The sequence below is a fragment of the Triticum aestivum genome, chromosome 7B (genome assembly GCF_018294505.1).
Source record: "Triticum aestivum cultivar Chinese Spring chromosome 7B, IWGSC CS RefSeq v2.1, whole genome shotgun sequence".
Lineage (NCBI taxonomy): Eukaryota > Viridiplantae > Streptophyta > Magnoliopsida > Poales > Poaceae > Triticum > Triticum aestivum.
This window is the reverse complement of record NC_057813.1, coordinates 689349409-689370874: the sequence shown is the minus strand read 5'-3', so window position 1 is coordinate 689370874 and position 21466 is coordinate 689349409. Positions and strand designations below refer to the sequence as shown.

The 21466-nt window shown below is 45.6% G+C and overlaps 1 protein-coding gene across 1 annotated transcript; it reads right to left on the bottom strand.

The window, feature by feature from the left end:
• Nucleotides 1-13101: 13101 nt before the first annotated feature.
• LOC123158966 (chaperone protein dnaJ 8, chloroplastic) lies at nucleotides 13102-13975 on the bottom strand. The gene has a single exon (XM_044576777.1). It carries the CDS (start codon nucleotides 13785-13787, stop codon nucleotides 13305-13307), a length of 483 nt encoding a protein of 160 aa, XP_044432712.1. The 5' UTR covers nucleotides 13788-13975; the 3' UTR covers nucleotides 13102-13304.
• Between the last annotated feature and the right edge of the window lie 7491 nt (nucleotides 13976-21466).

The window sequence follows — 21466 nt, the reverse complement described above, 5'->3', positions numbered from 1 at the left end:
GACACTCGGCTGTATTGGAGTTCGAGGGACGTCATCGAGCTGAACGTGTGCTAGAACTCGGAGGTGCCATAGTTTCGGTGCTTGATCGGTCGGGCCGTGAAGACGTACGACGACATCAACCGCGTTGTTCTAACGCTTCCGCTTACGGTCTACGAGGGTACGTGTACATTACTCTCCCCTCTCGTTGCTATGCATCACCATGATCTTGCGTGTGCGTAGGAATTTTTTTTGAAATTACTACGTTTCCAAACAGTGGCATCCAAGCTAGGTTTTATGCGTAGATGTCATTTGCACAAGTAGAACACAAGTGAGTTGTGGGCGATACAAGTCATACTGCTTACCAGCATGTCATACTTTGGCTCAGCGCTATTGTGAGATGAAGCGGTCCGGACCGAAATTACGCGTACGCTTACGTGAGACTGGTTTCACCGTTACGAGCACTCGTGCTTAAAGGTGACTGGCGGGTGTCTGCCTCTCTCACTTTAGCTGAACCGAGTGTGGCTACGCCCGGTCCTTGCGAAGGTTAAAACAACATTAACTTGGGTTTTGATGCGTAGGTAAGAACAGTTCTTGCTAAGCCCGTAGCAGCCACGTAAAATTTGCAACAACAAAGTAGAGGACGTCTAACTTGTTTTTGCAGGGCATGTTATGATGTGATATGGTCAAGACATGATGCTATATTTTATTGTATGAGATGATCATGTTTTGTAACCGAAGTTATCGGCAATTGGCGAAATTGATTCCCGAGCTCTTCGTGATGCTGAAATCGATGAAGGTAGAAATCAAGAAAAAAAACATCAAGGGTTGATGATTGACAAGATCACTAGTTTCAAGAAAAGGGCGAAGGAAAAAAAAGGAACTTCAAGCAGAATGGCAAGCAAGTTGTCACTCCCGTGAAGAAGCCCAAAGCTGGACCAAAGCCTGAAACTAAGTGCTTCTACTTCAAAGGAAATGGTCACTGGAAGCGGAAATGCCCTGAATATTTGGTGGATAAGAAGGATGGCAAAGTAAACAAGGGTATATTTGATATACAGTTTATTGATGTGTACCTTACTAGTGTTTATAGTAGCTTCTGAGTATTTGATACTTGTTCCGTTGCTAAGATTAGTAACTCAAAACAGGAGTTAAAGAATAAACAGAAACTAGTTGAGGGTGAAGTGACGATGTGTGCTGGAAGTGGTTCCAAAATTGATATGATCATCATCGCACACTCTCTATATTTTCGAGATTAGTGTAGAACCTAAATAAATGTTATTTGGCGTTTGTGTTGAGCATGAATATGATTTGATCATGTTTATTGCAATACGGTTATTCATTTAAAGTAAGAGAATAATTGTTGTTCTGTTTACATGAATAAAGCCTTCAATGGTCATACACCCAATGAAAATAGTTTGTTGGATCTCGATCATAGTGATACACATATTCATAATATTGATGCCAAAAGATGCAAAGTTGATAATGATAGTGCAACTTATTTGTGGCACTGCCATTTGGGTCATATCGGTGTAAAGCGCATGAAGAAACTCCATGCTGATGGGTTTTTGGAATCACTTGATTATGAATCATTTGATGCTTGCGAACCGTGCCTTTTGGGCAAGATGACTAAAACTCCGTTCTCCGGAACATTGGAACAAGCTACTGACTTATTGGAAATAATACATACCGATGTATGCGATCCAATGAGTGTTGATGCTCGTGGCAAGTATCGTTATTTTCTGACCTTCGCAAGGTGATTTGAGCAGATATGGGTATATCTACTTAATGAAACATAAGTCTGAAATAGTTGAAAAGTTCAAAGAATTTCGGAGTGAAGTGGAAAAATCATCGTAACAAAAAAAATAAAGTTTCTATGATCTGATCGTGGAGACGAATATTTGAGTTATGAGTTTGGTCTTTATTTGGAACAATGTGAAATAGTTTCGCAACTCACGCCATCTGGAACACCACAATGTAATGGTGTGTCCGAACATCGTAATCATACTTTACTAGATATGGTGCGATCTATGATGTCTCTTATCGGTTTACCACTATCATTTTTGGGGTTATGCATTAGAGACAGCTGCATTCACGTTTAATAGGGCAACATCTAAATTCGTTGAGACGACACCGTATGAACTATGGTTTAGGAGTAAACCTAAGCTGTCGTTTCTTACAGCTTGGAGTTGTGATGCTTATATGAAAAAGTTTTTCAACCTGATAAGCTTGAACCCAAATCGGAGAAGTGCGTCTTCATAGAATACCCAAAGGTAACTATTGGGTACACCTTCTATCACAGATCTGAAGGCAAGTTATTCGTTGCTAAGATGGATCCTTTCTAAAGAAGAAGTTTCTCTCGAAAGAAGTGAGTGGGAGGAAAGTAGAGCTTGATAAGGTAATTTGTACCTTCTCCTGAATTGGAAAGTAGTTCATCATAGAAATCAGTTCTAGTGATTCCTACACCAATTAGTGAGGAAGCTAATGATAATGATCATGAAGCTTCAGATCAAGTTACTACCAAACTTTGTAGATCTTCCAGATTAAGATCCGCACCAGAGTGGTACGGTAATCATGTTCTGAAAGTCATGTTACTAGACCATGATGAACCTACGAACTATGAGGAAGCGATGATGAGCCCAGATTCCACGAAATGGCTTAAGGCCATAAAATCTGAGATATGATCCATGTATGAGAACAAAGTATGGACTTTGATTGACTTGCTCGATGATGAGCAAGCCATGTTAAATAAATGGATCTTCAAGAGGAAGACGGACACTGATAGTAGTGTTACTATCTACTAAGCTCGACTTGTTGAGAAAGGTTTTCAACAAGTTGACGGTATTGAATACGATGAGATTTTCTCACTCGTATCGAAGCTTAAGTCTGTCTGAATCATGTTAGCAATTGCCACATTTTATGAAATCTGGCAAATGGATGTCAAAACTGCATTCCTTAATGGATTTATTAAAGAAGAGCTGTATATGATGCAACCAGAAAGTTTTTGTCAATCCTAAAGATGTTAACAAAGTGTGCAAGCTCCAACAATCCATCAATGGACTGGTGCAAGCATCTCGGAGTTGGAATATACGCTTTGATGAGTTGATCAAAGCATATGGTTTTATACGGACTTTTGGAAAGACCTGTATTTACAAGAAAGTGAGTGGGAGCACTACAACATTTCTGATAAGTATATGTGAATGACATATTGTTGATCGGAAATAATGTAGAATTATTCTGCAAAGTATAAAGGAGTGTTTGAAAGGAGTTTTTCAAAGAAAGACCTCAGTGAAGCTGCTTACATATTAAGCATCAAGATCTATTGAGATAGATCAAGACGCTTGATAAGATTTTCAATGAGTACATACCTTGACAAGATTTTGAAATAGTTCAAAATGGAACAGTCAAAGAAAGAGTTCTTGCCTATGCTGCAAGGTGTGAAATTGAGTAAGACTCAAAGCCCGACCACGGCAGAAGATAGAACGAGAATGAAAAGTCATTCCCTATGCCTCAGTCATAGGTTCTATAAAGTATGCTATGCTGTGAACCAGACCTATTGTATACCTTGCTCTGTGTTTGGCAAAGAAATACAATTTTGATCTAATAGTAGATCACTGGACAGCGGTCAAAAATATCCTTAGTGAGGACCAAGGAAATACTTCTCGATTATGGAGGTGCTAAAAGAGCCCGTCGTAAAAAGTTACATCGGTGCAAGCTTTTACACTGATCCAGATGACTCTAAGTCTCAATCTGGATACATATTGAAAGTGGGAGCAATTAGCTAGAGTAGCTCCATGCAGAGCATTGTAGACATAGAATATTTGCAAAATACATACGGCTCTGAATGTGACAGACCCGTAGACTAAACTTCTCTCACGAGCAAAACATGATCATACCTTAGTACTCTTTGGGTGTTAATCACATAGCGATGTGAACTAGATTATTGACTCTAGTAAACTCTTTGGGTGTTGATCACATGACGATGTGAACTATGGTTGTTAATCATATACAGATATGAATATTGGTGTTAAATCACATGATGATGTGAACTAGATTATTGACTCTAGTGCAAGTGGGAGACTGAAGGAAATATGCCCTAGAGGCAATAATAAAGTTATTATTTATTTCCTTATATCATGATAAATGTTTATTATTCATGCTAGAATTGTATTAACCGGAAACATAATACATGTGTGAATACATAGACAAACATAGTGTCACTAGTATGCCTCTACTTGACAAGCTCGTTTATCAAAGATGGTTATGTTTCCTAACCATAGACGAAAGAGTTGTCATTTGATTAACGGGATCACATCATTAGGAAAATGATGTGATTGACTTGACCCATTCTGTTAGCTTAGCACTTGATCATTTAGTATGTTGCTGTTGCTTTCTTCATGACTTATACATGTTCATGTAACTACGAGATTATGCAACTCCCGTTTATCGGAGGAACACTTTGGGTGCTACCAAACGTCACAACGTAACTGGGTGATTATAAAGGAGTACTACAGGTGTCTCCAAAGGTACATGTTGGGTTGGCGTATTTCGAGATTAGGTTTTGTCACTCCGATTGTCGGAGAGGTATCTCTGGGCCCTCTCGGTAATGCACATCACTATATGCCTTGCAAGCAATGTAGCTAATGAGTTAGTTACGGAATGATGCATTACGTAACGAGTAAAGAGACTTGCCGGTAACGAGATTGAACTAGGTATTAAGATACCGACGACCGAATCTCAGGCAAGTAACATACCGATGACAAACGAAACAACATATGTTATTATGCGGTTTGACCGATAAAGATCTTCGTAGAATATGTGGGAGCCAATATGAGCATTCAGGTTCCGCTATTGGTTATTGATCGGAAATGTGTTTCGGTCATGTCTATATTGTTCTCGAACCCGTAGGGTCCGCACGCTTAAGGTTTCGATGACAGTTATATTATGAGCTTATGAGTTTTGATGTACCGAAGGAGTTCGGAGTCCCGGATGAGATCGGGGACATGACGAGGAGTCTCGAAATGGTCGAGACGTAAAGATCGATATATTGGACGACTATATTCGGACTTCGGAAAGGTTCCGAGTGATTTGGGTATTTTTGGGAGTACCGGAGAGTTACGGGAATTCGCTGGAGAGTATATGGGCCTTATTGGGCTATACGGGAATAGTGGAGAGAGGCCAATAGGAAGGAGGCCTACGCCCCCCCTCTGGTCCGAATTGGACAAGGGGGGCAGCCCCTTTTTCCTTCTCCCTCTCCTCCTCTTTTCTTCTCGAACAGGAGGAGTCCTACTCCCGGTGGGAGTAGGACTCCCCCCTTGGCGCGCCTCCTCCATAGGCTGGCCGCCTCCCCCCTTGCTCCTATATATACGGGGGCAGGGGGGCACCCCAAAGAAAGAACAACAATTGGTCCTTGAGATCTATTAGCCGTGTGCGGTGCCCCCCTCCACCATAGTCCTCCTCGATAATATTGTAGCGGTGCTTAGGCGAAGCCCTGCGACGGTAGAACATCAAGAACGTCACCACGCCGTCGTGCTGACGGAACTCTCCCTTGACACTCGGCTGGATCGGAGTTCGAGGGACGTCATCGAGCTGAACGTGTGCTAGAACTCAGAGGTGCCATAGTTTCGGTGCTTGATCAGTCGGGCCGTGAAGACGTACGACTACATCAACCGCGTTGTTCTAACACTTCCGCTTACGGTCTACGAGGGTACGTGGACATGACTCTCCCCTCTCGTTGCTATGCATCACCATGATCTTGCGTGTGCGTAGGAATTTTTTTGAAATTACTACGTTCCCCAACATAATGCACCCGGGTGTACGCCGGCCGGCACCTCGCCAGCAAGCGCCTCTGCCGTCAGTTGCACGCCCGTCGTTGGCGGTGCCTCGACATTAGCCGAGCTCGACGGCATCACGGTCACTAAGCCTCTCGGCCGATGACTTCATCTCCTTGCCTTTGACTGGGCATCCCTGACGCCCTGTACATGTTTTCGCAGGGCGCCGCCGACGTTCCTTGCACTCTTCTGCACTTCGTGAGCGCCGAGTTGGTCGATGTCGCCAAGGGCAGAATCGTTCAACCGGGCAACAGCATGTTCCACGGTAATCCGATGGCACCCACAGTGTATGGGGTTGAAGTGGTTCGGGTGCTGCCAGGCTGCGACGAGCTGTTACCTCCGATTCGACCCGCTGGGGCCGATGAAGAAGATGAGATGACCCTCAGCGCCTGCGTAAACTGGCCCCTTCTTTGGACGAAGAGCCAGATTCATTTGAGGGCGGGGGACACCACCCCACAGACAAGACCGCCAGTCGTGCCGGCGCCAAGGCATGGCAAGAACGCCGCAATGCTACCAGACCTGCCGGACATCCCTATGGCACAGGATCCGGACAGCCCTATGGCACAGGATCCTGACGGCGACGACAACGACGACGGTACATTTACCAAAGTTGATTAGTACTTTGCCGAACATGGGTACGACGAGTTCTGTGGGCCTCTTTCTCAAGAACCCAACCAAGACGACCGCGATCTAGCTGGTACGGCAGAGAAATCCAATTGCAACAGTTGTCGTCTGGCGTTCAGTTCTCAGGACACGCCTCCAGCTCCCGCCTTCACCGAGCCTCAGATAGCTGAGGTGCGAAATATTATCAGCCCCAACACGCTCAAGAAGGCGGTCTGTGAGCAGAACTCGGTCCCATTACAGGAGATCAAGAAGAAGGGACGGAAGCGAAAGACTAACAAGGGCGCCGGTGCGAGCCAGCCGGCACCGAGTTCGATCCGTGCTCAGGACGGGCCACCTTCACCTAAGGATATCTCGAGGAGGGTGCATGTGGCGGGTAGGGCGATGCTACCGCCAAATATGCTGAATGCTGCAACCGGTGCTATGCGGAGTCTGCACGACAGTGTTCTTTCTTTGGAGAAGCGGCGTCTCAGAGAGAATGATGTGGCATACCCGGTTTTCATGGCCAAGGTGCCAGAGGGAAAGTGCTTTGTGGATGGCGACATCGGGGGTACGATCGTCCTGCGGTTTGATGACATCTTTGCTATGTTTAACCTTCATCTGCTGCACTACACCTTCATTCGGCTGTTTTTGCTGAGTAGGGAGATGCGGATCATTAGAGACAAGACCCCGGACATCGTGATAGTCGACCCCTTCTACATGCGTGCCAAGCACTTGAGCAGCGCTTGGGACCGCCAAGTTGCGAGTTCACACCTCGAAGGTGTCATTCTGGCAAACCCAGATAAGGATAACTTCCTTGTGGCTTACTTTCCCGAGTAAGTCATCCCTTAACCGCCCCGTAACATATGATTTCTTAGATTTCGATTGTTCTTTTTTTCTTCTAACATTCCGTGTTCTGTGCAGTGACACACATTGCACACTCATCCTCTTAAGCCTGAAATATTCCATGGCCACATATTTCGACCCGAACCGTAACTCCAAGATAGACTACACAAATGTCAAGAAAGTTCTTGATGATGTTCTCCCCGGCTACACCAAATCTGGAGGCACCTTCACCAGGGCAGTTCATAAGTACGACAAGCACACCTTCTCACACAATACGAATTTCTGCTGCGTCAAGCAGCCGCCTAGCGGTCAGAAGGATACCTACTACGCCCTCCATCACATGCGGGCGATCGTAAGGGACCATCATCAACTTATGCTACCAGATAGTCTCAAAGATTGGGCCGCGAGGTTGTCGGCAACCCAGGACGCGAACCTCAGACAAGAATTCTTTCGCATCCAGTCGGAGTTTGCGGACATCATCCATCAAGATGTCCTTCATACCTCGGGGCAGTTCTACCTCAGATATCAACCGTCCAACAATGAGATAGATGGAACGCTACAAATGCAGGGTGACAATGACCGCAATTTCATGACCATCACGACAGACGGCGGCTTCATCCACGCTCCTGTCCGATGAGTCGAGTCGAAAGTAGTGATGTGTAGTTCTGAAACATTGATTGGCTCATGTTGTAATTAAACTTTAATGAATTCGTATGTCTCTTTGGTTTGGACAGTCATTCAACTTAGATGTAATCGATCCTATTTATTAGTAGGATCATGAATCGTGCTATTAATGTCTTGCTTTTCTCTTCCGATCCTTTTGTTGCATACTTACATACTGCTTATGTATTGTCTGTTGTCTGTTGTTTGGCTTGTGCATAGAGATGTCGTCGTATGTCGTGTACAAGGGTAAGGTTCCCGGAGTCTACGACGACTGGGAGGAGTGTCGGAGACAGGTTCACCGTTTCAGCGGTAATAGTTACAAATGGTACACCACTAGGGCGGAGGCCGAATCTAGATACGCCCGCTATCTAGCGTGAGAGAGGAGGGAGCGTTGGAGGAACCGGATGAAGACCAGTTTGATCGCGATGATGCTCATCATGATGACCGCAGCTCTCTTTTATGTGATGGTAGTTTAGATGATCGATATCGACTTGTAATGTGAAGACAAACTCGATACTCGCGGTCTTGAGACTTGTAATGTTTTTATCTTTGTTCGGTCTTTTGAATTCGGAGACTAATATGATGAATTGTATTCGGAGACTAATCTTCTATTGTATTCGATGAATCTGCTGTTGCTGTGTGCTGCTGTCTATATTCTATCCAATAATATATTTTGTAACCTGTGCAAAAATCAGAAAAGCAAAAAAAATCCAAATATTCATACTAATGGCGCATCAAGGCAGAGTGCGCCATTAGTATGCCAAAGGATACTAATGGCGCATCAAGGCAGAGTGCGCCATTAGTATGACAAAGCACATGGTTACATATGGCCCCCCGGGAGGCATACTAATGGCGCATGGTGTTACATACTAATGGCACACTGCTTGGTGCGCCATTAGTATACCAGATACTAATGGCGCACCAGTGGGGCGCCATTAGTAAAAAATTCTAGTGGCGTACTACTAATGGCGCACCGGTGGTGCATCATTAGTAGGCAAAACGAGTGCGCCATTAGTAGGCCTTTTCCTAATAGTGGATGGACCAGTGGCCCACGAGGCACCAGGCGTGCCCTGGTGGCTCATGGGGCCCACGTGGCTCTGTTTGACCTAACTCCGTCACTATAAATTCTCTAAAATCAGGAAACCAACAGAGAGCTAGTCAAAATAATTTTTCCGCCGCCGCAAGTTCCTGTTCTGACGAGATCGCATCTGGAGGCCTTTTCCGGCACTCTGTCGGAGGGGGAATCAATCACGGAGGAGCTCTACATCAATCTTCCTACCCTACCGATGATGTGTGAGTAGTTTACCACAGACCTACGGGTCCATAGTTAGTAGCTAGATGGCTCTCTATCCTTTTGGTCTTCAATAAAATGTTCTCCTTGATGTTCTTGGAGTTCTATTCGATGTAATCATTTTTTGCGGTGTGTTTGTTGGGATCCGATGAATTGTGAGTTTATGACCAGATTATCCATGAATATTATTTGAGTTTTCTTTGAACCCTTTTATGCATGATTATTGTAGCTTTGTATTTCTCTCTGATCTATTGATTTTGTTTGACCAACTAGATTGATTTTTGTTTCAATGGGAGAGGTGCTTTGTGATGGGTTCGATCTTGTGGTGCTCAATCCCAGTGACAGAAAGGGATATAAAACGTATTTGTATTGTTGCTATTAAGGATAAAAAGATGGGGTTTATTCATGCATTAGGTTACTTCATCTACATCATCTCATCTTGCCATTAAGAGCGTATTGAAACTGACATATGTGATTCTGTATTGAAATTACAATTTCAATTGGCCTGATTTGTTGTAACTGAAACTGAAATCTTTGAATTGTCGTGACATTGGAAAACTGACACAGGTGAGATGTTGTGAAACTGCAATTTCTTATATATGATTCGTGAGATGTTGTGTAAACCGATATTTGATCTGACATTGAAATATTTTTTTGGTCAACTTAAGATTCTATGAAATTAAAATTTACGGGGGTGTATTGAAACTGGCATATGTGAGATTATATTGAAATTGCAATTTTAGTTGATCTAATTGTTGAAATTGAAACCGAATATTTGAATTGTTGTGACATTGGGAAAGTAAAAGAGGCGAGATGTTGTGAAATTGCAATTTCTAATATATGATACGTGACAGGTTGTGTAAATCGATATGTGATTTGACATTGAAATATGTGACCTGACATTGAAATATTTGTTTTTTAAATTTAAATTCTCTAAAATTAAAATATTTGAGGGTGTATTGAAATTGACATACGTAAGATTGTGTTGAAATTGCAATTTCAATTGGTATGATTGTTTGAACTGAAACCGTAGAACATTCATTCTACGGGAATTTCACTAAAATAAATAGTTTACAATATATACAAAGTGAACCAAAGAATCGCTCAACCCACTCCTGTTTTGTTGAAACCCGAAGCTAGCATTATTAAGTTAAATGTTGCTCAATCCAGCTGGAAAATTGGTCTCTGAATTTAGTCTTCAGTCTGTGCAAAAGAAGTTGCAGGTTTGTCTTGAGTGTGGCCTTCCAAGCTTGGATTGTGGCCTGTTTTGCCTTCAAGATTTTATCATTTCTTTGCATCCAGATGTTGCAACATCCCATAATCATGATTTCCATGGCAAAAGCAGTAGGCAAGGTCTGAATGGCAAATGAGACTTCATCAAAGATGGAGAATCTATGTGTCTGGGACCCAAAAGGGATTGCCAACAATTAAATGCAAAGTCACAGTCCCAAAATAGATGTTGAGATGTTTCCTCCATGCTCATTTGACAAAGTGCGCAATTATAGGAAGGCAAGTGAAATGATCTTTATTGAAGCATGTTTCTTGTATTGACCCTGTCATGCAATAAGAGCCAGAAAAAGATCTTGTATCGAAGCATGGTTGCATTCTTCCAGAGCTTTTTGAAAAGTGGTGCAGCTTGTTGACCCTTTGTCAGCTCTTTATACATCTTGATCGAGGAATAAGATGTTCCCCAAGGATATGTCCATCGATCACCATGATTTGTAAGTTGCAGTGACTCAAGGGTGCCCTAGAGATCTATGAACTGGTTGTGTGCTTGAGCTGAGAGTGGGAGGAAGAAATTTTCACTTATGTCTAGTGTATGTAAAAACTCCTGAATGCTCACTATGTCCTTGGTGGCAAAGGAGTAAAGCTCTAGGAATTTATCTCTTGTGATTCCATGTCCCGAGTTGTCCATCCAAAAATCAATAGTGTTGCCTGTGCCCAACTGCCCTTTGGCTACTGTTTTAAAAACAGGTAGCAGTTTGAAGATACTTTTCCACCAGAATGAGCCAACATTCCTATTGGTGATCACTCCATCGGGGTAGTAAGAATCCCAAATAAGATGTACCCAAGGAAGATTTTCTTTATGGAGAAACTTATGCAAATGCTTCATTAAGAGACATTTATTATGAATTTCAATGTTGAGAACTCCCAATCCTCCCTGATCTTTGGGCATACAAACTTTGTCCCAGGCTATGAGTGCAGTACCTCTATCCTCCATGCCATATTTCCTCCAGAAGCAATGCTTTAAAGCTTTATTGATTTGATCAATTATGCCCTTTGGTAGACCAAGGGTGCACATGAAGAAAATAGGAAGATGTGCAAGGACAGATTTGATCAGAGTAAGCTTGTCTCCATAGGATAGAAAAGTTGAGCAACCAGACAATCTTCTGTCAATCCTCTTGATGACAGGAAAAAAATCTTCCAGCTTAGGTTTGGAGAGTGACAAAAGGTAGTCCAAGATATGTGAAAGGGAAGGAGCAAATAGAGCACTCAAGTCTGGCAGCCAAAGCTTGCATGACCTCATTCTCTGTGTTGATAGGCACCATGGCAGATTTGTCAAAATTAACTCTCAACCCTGTAAAAACTGTGAAATGGAGAATGAGGTTCTTGAGCTGTTCCACTTGCATTGCAGAGGCTGGCATAATCAAAACAGTGTCATCATCATATTGAATGACTGGGAAATCAGGGCAATGGTGCTGCTCAAGTGGTCTTGAGATCAAGTTGTTATGCATGGCCTCATTCATAATAGACTGCAAAAGATCTGCAGCAAGCACAAAAAGCAATGGAGAGAGAGGATCTCCATGCCTCACTCCTCTTTTGCACAAAAACTGCTTCCGAGGGACCCCATTTAGCAACACAGCAGAATATCCAGAGGAAAAAAGCATGTCCATCCACATAAGCCATCTGTTACCAAAACCTCTTGCAATGAGAATATCTTTAATGGACTGATGTTCAATGAGATCAAAAGCCTTCTCAAAATCCAATTTTAAGACAATAATCTCCTTGCCAGACATTTTACACTGATGAATGAATTCATATGACCAAGCAAGACAATCCTGGATGGATCTTGCCTTTAAGAATCTATACTGGTTGGTATGAACTAGCTTCAAAATGACCTCTTGGAGTCTATTTGCCAAAAGCTTTGTGATGATCTTAATTGAGCAGTTAAGCAGTGATATTGGCCTGAAATCATTGGGTGTAGTTGGAGCATCTTTCTTAGGAATGAGGATATTGGTATGATTGTTGTAATTGAAATTGAAATATTTGAATTGTTTTGACATTGGCATGAATGAGTGGTAGGAGGCATGAATCAGTGAGTGACAACTATACCTAACATTGCATCATGGCTAATCAATATGGACATAGTACTTGAAGAACATATCTTCTCGGATCTAAATCAAGCCGCGTTCCTGAAATCTTGTATCCGTGTAGCAGCACATGACAAACATTTTAAAAGCAAAATTTAGGTACATGATGCGCTTACATGATGCCCCTTGTTTATCGCCCATAGAACACAAAGTGGGTAGATAAGATATAAGCAATTACAGTTCTTGCTCAGCTAGTCCGCTTGCATGATTAGGAGGCTAAGAAGAATAGGAGAGAACAGTTGCTTCAGAAGGAAATGCAACGAGGATCAAACATCCAGTGGCCAGAACTGGAAGTTCATGTCTTTTTAACTGGAAAATGCAGGGAGGATCAAACATCCAGGGAGGATGAACGCAGTTGCTAGCATTTCACCTGCAAGAACTGGAAATTGATGGACTTTTTACAGTAAAAAACCGAACTATTTCACCTACACGCATTCAGTATTCAGTGGCACTATCACTGAGAACGAAAGAGGCGACCCTTCCTTGAAAATCCAGAAACGGAAGAGGCGTTAATCATGAGCCACAATTTAGAATAATTCCTGCTATGTTTTATTGTATTGACAAGGAAATTGAAAATGTTCCAATTACACTTGTTAGAACCCTGAATTTCATTCTACGTCTCTTCCCTCCACAATAATACAGGGGAGAGAAGCAGAGAGCGACGTTTCACAAATTATTTACAGTGCTGCCGCCTCTGCCATGGCCCATGGCAAAGCGGCCCTTGAGATTTCAGAAGTCGGAGAACCAGTCGTCCTCGTCGTCGTCGTTGAGGTAGTGGCGGTAGCGGTCGAGGTCCTCGTCGGCGAGGCCGTAGCGGCGGCGCCAGTACTCGAGCGTCGCCTCCGCCTCCCGCATGTTGCGCATCACCGTCTGGTACGCCGCGTTGATCCGCTCGAAGTCGATGGCGTCGCCTTCGTGTCCGTCCCCGCCGCCCCGGCGCACGACGTCCGGGTGGTACTGCAGCGCGAGGCGGTGGAAGGCCTTCTTGACCTCGCCCCTGGAGGCGCCCGGCTGCAGCCTCAGAGTCCGGTAGTGGTCCTCCTCCAGCACCCCGTACGGGGCCCCCGCCGCCGGCCACCTTTCCCGCGTCGCCCCGCACCTCACAGCCGGCGAGGACGACACCCTACGCAGCCGCCCCACCGCCGGCGACGCCGAGGCCGACGACGGGCCGCGCAGACTCAGCGCCACTCCTCCTCCGGCGGCGACGGCCATGGATGTGCTGCTGTGCGCGCACGCGCGGCAACAAACGGAGTCGATCGCAAGGTCGATCGATCGGGACGAGCGGCGACGGAGCTGTGGGAGGCTGGGAGATTTGGATCCGGATGTGTTGTTCCCTCGGTTGACCGCGTGCGGAGCTGGAATGGTGTGTGGCTGCAAACTTGGAATGGATGAGGCTGCCGCGTGGTGGCGCGCGGGGTTATATAGGGAGGGAGGAGGAGGAGGCGGTTGCGGTTGGTTGGGGGTGCCGGCTCGCCGGAAGGAGCGGCACGTTTGGGCTACGGTTGCGGCGTCCATATCCGTTCCGTTGCCGCACGCCGCGTGCCTACTATTCCTTCCACCCGTCCCCCGTTTTGACTGGATTTTCGTAGCAGAGAAGCTGTTTTTGCTGTTATGGGAGAAAATAGAAATATTTCACGTGGAGCAAAATATGTTTTTTTTTCATTTTACAGCACTCAACATTTCTCTTCGGCAGAAACAGTGGGTTTTATTCCTCAGGAATAGTATTGCAATCTTCTGAGACATACTCCGAAGAGTTTGTAACACGGCCGCGCAACCAACAAGTTTTGCTACCCCTGAACATTCAACATTACCTACACTATGAGTAACTCTATTTTAACTACGCTAAATAAGCCCACAAAGAGCCAAGAGGTTATTGAACTCCCCCGACGACGACGGATCTGTAAAGGCAGCAATTGCCATTGAACTATCGGATTGGAAACCCTTTACATATAAAGCGGGAGAAACCCTTTTTTGTTGAACTATCGGATTGGACAATTATTACTAGCTCCGACCATTGCATGCTCAATGACATGCCGTCTAAGATGTCGCTAATTTCACCTTCAAGGACATCATTGTAGACAGGGCCGTACCCGAGAAAACGGGGGCCCTGTTCAACATCCAAAATTAGGCCCTTGATATAATCATTGGCAATTAGGAAAACAAAAAATTATACTCAAATTTTGAAAACTCAAAATTAGTACATTATTTAGCATAAAAATGCATCCTTCTAGCAGTCCTTGATACAAAATCTTCAATTTGTTTTTCATAAGCAATCTTCTCCAAAATGCCATTTGATTATTTTGCTAAAAACATATCAAGAGCACATTTTTTAGATCGAATGATTAGTATAGAGCAGTGCTAGACAGATGATACTATCTGCACGATTTATGCACGATGGACAAAAGCACCCATTAGATGGCATTATTCTACAAATCCACACCATTCAAAGAAGACATCGTCCAAGAATCGTCTCTCAACAGTCGTGTGTAGATTAGTTTCGATTAGTATATGATGTGTTAGAAATAAAACATATAAATGAACTTTTTTTTTATGAGTTCTGGTAGTCTTGTTAAAGCTCTAGTCGGGCAGCGTAGGTAGAAGTAGCAACAAAATCTAATAAGCAGAGGAAACACATAATAAATAGATGTTGGATTGAGGGTGGAGCATAAATAGATGTTCATTTCAGAGAAACCGCAAAGGAATTAAGCTAGGAGCCATGCTATGGAGCAAGGGATTTGCATGGGTAGCTGGAAGTGAAAGAGACCACAGAGAAAGAGAATAGGAAGGAGGAGAGACGTGCGTGAGATGGAGTACTGGGAGCTATTACCGTGCATGTTCCCAAGGAATACCAGTAGTACTCTGTATTAAAAAATGCATTGATTGGTCATTAAGTAAGAAGCATATTTGCATAGGTGTTCAAAAAAAAAAATAGTGCATAGAAAAAATTGGGGCCCCTGGTCACTTGGGGGCCCTGTGCAGTTGAACATGCTGCACATGTGTCCCATACGGGCCTGATTGTAGAGGTATAAAAATCGATATGTTGAGGAAATAATGCCCCCTCGTTGTCCCTTAGAATCATTCCCGTACCTGTTGCACTGGTTTCTTCCATGAACAACGCGTTGACGAACAATGCCATCCAGCCAGGAGCCGACTTAGGCCAGTGTAGGCATTGTTTCTGCACCGGCACATGAGTGGGAGAAATACCAACCACCGCTCTGACACTCTCAATTGACCAGACACATATTAGATAAAGGGTTTATTTAGCCCCCCGGCCCCATTTCACTAATGAAACCAGAGAAAACACACAAACATTCATGCTCCGCATGTTCAACGAAAGGTTCGAAAGAAGAAAAAAGAAGAAATACAGTCGATCATACCAAGCACATATTACATGCCTTCACTCCAAAACCGGATAATCTACCTCGTCATTCTGTAAAACTGCACCGAGGCTTGTTCTGAGGTGAGAGCACGTGCTTATTCCCCCACTTTAGTTTGAAAAAAAAAACTCATAGAATATAAGACCTCATTTGTTTCATAGAATATGAATATCATAGGAATTGAAAAGTCACAGAAAAAAAGATGACATGCATTTAAATCCTATAGTAAAATGACATGTCATTTGGTTCATAACATAAGATTATTTTTCTATTAGGTCCAAGGTAATGTTTTTTCTTAGAAATGTTAAGGATATGAACCAATGCTATGTACTAATAGGAATTCATTTCATAAAAAGTAGTCATTGCATGAAGGAATCCTTGTAAACCAATGGAGGTCCATTTTTTTTTGAAAAAGTACTCACAGGTGGAAGAATCCCCATTTGTAAATTGATCTCATTTCAAAAAGATATTGGTATGGTTTATGTGAGAAACCGAACAAAAATAAATTCATTGATCCAATTTACATGAAAAATCAGATGGAAAATCTGAACAAATGCCAGGAGTATCTTGTCTTGAAATTCCCTAATTGCAGCCATATTATCATGTGTTACCATTCACTCGATTTATTCCCCTTCCACAACGTCGTACTCTTTTCGTTTTGGTATACGAGGCCTTTTTTGTCAAACTTTGACTTACATGTTTGGTCAACAAAATATGGGTTGTATGTCACAAAAAATATACCATCAAAAAATTCTTTGAAATGTGCGTCCAATGACATACATTTTATGGCGTATAACTCACATATTTTTGAAAAAAATAATGGTCAAAATTAGACATAAAAATATGAAGTGGTCTTGTATGTAGAAATGGAGGGAGTAACACCATTTAAGTGATTTATGTACTAACTCATAGCAAATTAATTCTATGTTTCCATTCAATGTGTAAAAGCTTTGAGTTATTCATATTTTTCATATGACTTTAAGACTTTACAGTAGGCATAGTAGTTTTATAATACTCCCTCCGTCTAGGTGTGTAAGTCATCTTACGAAAACTAAATAATCCCAAAACACTTAGGCACGGTGCATTAAATTCTACCTCGTTTCTTGTTTCTTGACATATCAACCAATAAAAGATGTGGGGTGTGCATGCTATTAATGACTTGAGACTACCAAACACGATATGCAGTGGTTAGTTCATTGCATGCAATGCTATTAATTAGCAAATGAACATTAAGTTCTCTCGTTTTCTCCTCCTTCTTGGTCACGGTGCACAACCTAAGATGACTTACTCACCTAGACGGAGGGAGTAGTAGTACTACTATATAATTTTTCTAACCGACCTCACACTCCTTTTTGTTAGTTTCTTAATAGACATAACCACTTCAGAACATTCAGTACCACTCAAAAGAAACAAAGAGGGGACTGGAAAGGGGAGAAGTGAGTTCAGGCACTATCAGATAACCCGCTGTGAGAACCAACCTGTGGTTGGATGGTTAGAGGGACTGTGGTATCACCAGCCCACCAGGGTTCAAATCCTAGTGCTCGCATTTATTCCTGAATTTATTTTAGGATTTTCGGCGATGTGCATTCAGTGGGAGGAGACGTTCCCATCGATGTGAGTGTATGCGCGTGTATATAAGCGCTTGTGTCTGTACTGACGTTCAAAAAAAGATAACCCGATGTGAGTGGCCGTCGATTCATTGAAGCACTCACCGTGGGGCAAAAACCTGTTAGCACCAAAATCAAACAAGGTTTAGGGCATCTCCAACGCCAATCCTCAAATCATCCGTATACGTCTACACTGCGTGGTTTGGAAATGTTGTGCCATCAAAGGCGAGTCTGTATCGGTGCAAGGGCCGATCCGGACGCAATTTTTCCCGTAAACCAAAGACAAGCTACAGGGAGCTTTGCGAGCGTCCAGACATCACTCACGTCCGCTTCTGACCACCCCGACCCATCCAAAACCATCCTCCCTCATCTCCGCGTGTTCCCGCCTGGCCGGTGCCAGCTGCCCACATCCATGCCAATGTAGAGCGGCCGCTTCACATTGAAGTCGGCTCAGAGTGGATGCGACCTCTCATTGTCTCAGCCATTGTAGCGGCGCACCAGTCGAGGGGCACACCGATTAGCCAGCTGGAGAAAAGGGCGCGGTTACGCGCGCCCTGATGTCGGATGGCATGATCGCGGGCACGGGAGACGCGGTACGACACGACGTCATCCACGATAGTCATGATATTCTAGTCCGGTATCATTTTTAGTTAAAAAAAGGCCGAAAATGTAATAAATTCCGTCCAGTTTCCTATGATATCCGCTGTGTTTGCACGTATTTCGTCCCGTTAGTTCAAGAGTAGTTGAAATGTATGCGAATAACGTTGGATGTCGGCCTTCTATATTAGTGTCCGCAGACAGATCCTCCTGTCCGTAGACGGATGCGGGGGAAATTTGCGAGTCGGTTGGAGATGCCCTTAAAGAGAGAAACTAACAACAAAGACGACATACTTCCCTCAAAGAAAAAAAGAAGAAGAAAAATCGACATACTACGAGCGGGCGTGAGGCGTCAAACCCTAGTGAAGCAACTCAACCCCAGCAGCCTTCATCCATTCAGCACGCCATATGCGTCTTGAATCTCCAGCCTGCCCTGCGCTGGTTCGCAGAACAACCAGCCAGTGATGGTAGGATAAGAATTCTCGTGCCTATCCTTGGCTGGGACCTCGGGACGAGCTGGCCAGAGACGACCCGATCCAATCCGTCGCGGCGTCGCCGTCCCTGCTCCTCGAAAAAAGAAGAAAAGAAAAACGTCGCCGTCCCTACAAATGGACGGGAGCGGGAAGCTTCCGTTCCGGCCTCTCCGGGTCGCATCGATCACCCGGCCGGCTGGAGACAAAGCACTGTACCGACGACCGGCGCTGGCTAGCCCAAGGCGACAGGAACAGGAGCGACCCTTGGCTTGTCCGGTAGCGGCTCGGTCGGTCGGTATACATCCGCCCTGACCCTGTTCCGACCGGCCGACGGGTGCTCCACGTTTCTACGCAGGGTTGTCTATTCTACGAGCCTGGCCGCAAGCGTGCGCACACTTGGCAAGTAGGAGCAGTAGCAGACAACGGGCGGCGTATGTACGTACGTGACGTGCTCGCGTTCGCCTGTGTGCTAGTCATGGAGTGGTGTTTCACGTTCGTTTGAACTTGCTAATCCATGGGAAGGCTGGCCTCGCGTTTGCTGGCCCGTACGTGCGTCTACTTCCTGGCGATGCTCGTTCGTTCCCCCCCTTCTCGCCCCCGCGTCGCTCCAACAGGGGCGACACGGATGGCCAACCCTAGCCGTAGGCGGCGGCCTCCCCTCCCCTTCCTCTCCTCCTCGTCGCCACCAGAGGAGCCGCCGGTGCGCCGCGCGGCTGCCGAGGAAGGTGGCGGCGAGGATCTAGTAGCCTGGGCCTCCCCCCGAGGTGCTCTGCTTCCATGGCGGCGGCCATGGCGGGTGGGCCGGCTTCTGCTTTAGCGCACGGTGGCCGGCGGTGCTGTCCGTCCTCCTTGGCCGCGCTAGCGGCGAGGTGGCGGCAGGTGGTGGCAGTGGCGCGGGGCCCCCTGGTGGTGCTCTTTTCAGATCTGAAGGTTCCATCCTCAGTCTTCCACGGCGCCCCCTGCTGGATCTGGTCTGTGGTGGTCTCCGGCTATCGGGGTTGTTCCTGCTTGGTGGCTGGAGGTGGGTAGGGACACCGGAGAAATCCGAGGCCGGCTGGTCCGCCCACGACGGCGGCGACGTCCTTGGACGCCATTTCCTTCTTGTTGGCGTCGTCAAGGTTGTCCCTTTTCCCCTCCTCTCCCCCCTACTCGTGCACCGGGCGAAAGCCTAGATCCCTTCCGGATCGGGCGGCAGCGGCGCCGCTCGCGTTGTCACCTTTTTGGGGGTGCCGTCTTTGGTGAGCTTGGGGTGGTTGTGCTATCTGGTTCTCTGCTGGTGGATGGTGGCGTGGTCGGAGTTTGACGGACGGTGTCTCTGCGGTTACTCCTATCTACTCTTTTGGTAGCTCCATGGCCATTTGGTTTGCAGGAGTTCGGCGCTTGTCCCTGCAGACTAGGTGTATCAATGAGCTCTGTTTCGGCACCCTCCTTCCACTGCTGCTTGACCCTCATCCGTCCTGCCTTGCCATTGCATCTCCTCGTGTGCAAGTCTCTCGACAGGGTCGAAGCTAATTTTCATTGCGCTTGTCTTGCTATTGCTGGTGATCTGTTTTGGCTTCCGGGGGCTACGGCGCTGGTTCACTCCTTAGCTCTCAGGTGAGCGTCTTCATCTCTTGACGGATGGGCGCCCTTCGTGCCAGGGCGAGGGGGCAGGGTGCTCTCTTCGAAGATGGAGGAGGTTGTCTCTGTGTCAGCTAGAGCCCTTGGAGCAGACAAGATTGCCTTTGCACCTGCTGAGTGCTTCATGTCGACATGGTGCTGCTAGCTTGCTCAGGTTGGAGGGCTTCTTCGTCTTCAAGCTGCTTAGTGCCTTAGTCTTATTAGATCTTTGCTTGTAGTGTGGATGGAGCCTATTAGATGTTGGCATAGCTCTTTGTATCATTCGCTGTTTATTTTGTTCTTCCTTTGTAAGGTGTCGTTTGTAATCTCCTGGCCGGTTGATGGCTTTGTTAATTCAAAGCCGGGTTAGGTTCGAGCCCTTCTTGGGCTTGACCGAGCCTTTTCTCTAAAAAAAAAATACTTCCTGGCGATGGCCGGTCATGTATCTTCTGGTGTCCGGCCGCTGCATCGCTGAGCTTGCCCCTCTTATCTATGCGATGGTCCCTCGTCGACGCCGCAAGATCCGCATTGTCCGTGACGAGCTAGATCTCCGAGCTTGGGTCCAAGACATCCATGGTACCCTAGGCACTGCCGCCATGGTTCTTTACATCGACCAATGGCAGTTGCTCCGACTACCATACTCCTGGCACCCTGGCAAGCTTGTCTGGCGTTGGACTAGTTCTGGAGTCTACACTGCCGCCTCATGCTACCCTGTCATGTTCGTTGGCTCACTGCTAGATCCACATTGGCAGCTCTTCGTGTCAAGATCTTCACATCGCTGGCCTCCCAAGAGTGATGCTGGACCGCGGAAAGACACGCGTGCCATGGTCTACCCCACGCGGATGGATGCCGCATGCGACCAAGAACCGGAGAGCATACATCACCACTTGGTCGACCGTTCCTTCTCCCGCCAACTTTGGCACGAGGTGCTCGCGTGGTGTCGTTCAACTACTGTTCCACCCATCCTGGCCAACTCCCCCTTCCTAGAGTGGTGGCAAGATAACCTAGCCATGTTCCCATCCTCCTTCTGAAAAGGGCTCTCATCCCTCCTCCTTCTGACGGCTTGGCTTCAATAGAAGCATCGGAAGCATCTTCATGGACTACAACCCTTCTTGACCAATCAACTACAGCTCATCAAGGACGAAGCTCGTCTTTGGGCGTGAGCGGTTGCTTTTGGCCTGGCCAACAATCCACATGTGGTAGTTTGTAACCCTAGGTCTCTCTCTCTCTCTCTCTCT

What these genes read in the sequence shown, in the direction of transcription:
- LOC123158966 (XM_044576777.1), bottom strand. Translation starts at nt 13,787, where the DNA reads ATGGCCGTCGCCGCCGGAGGAGGAGTGGCGCTGAGTCTGCGCGGCCCG.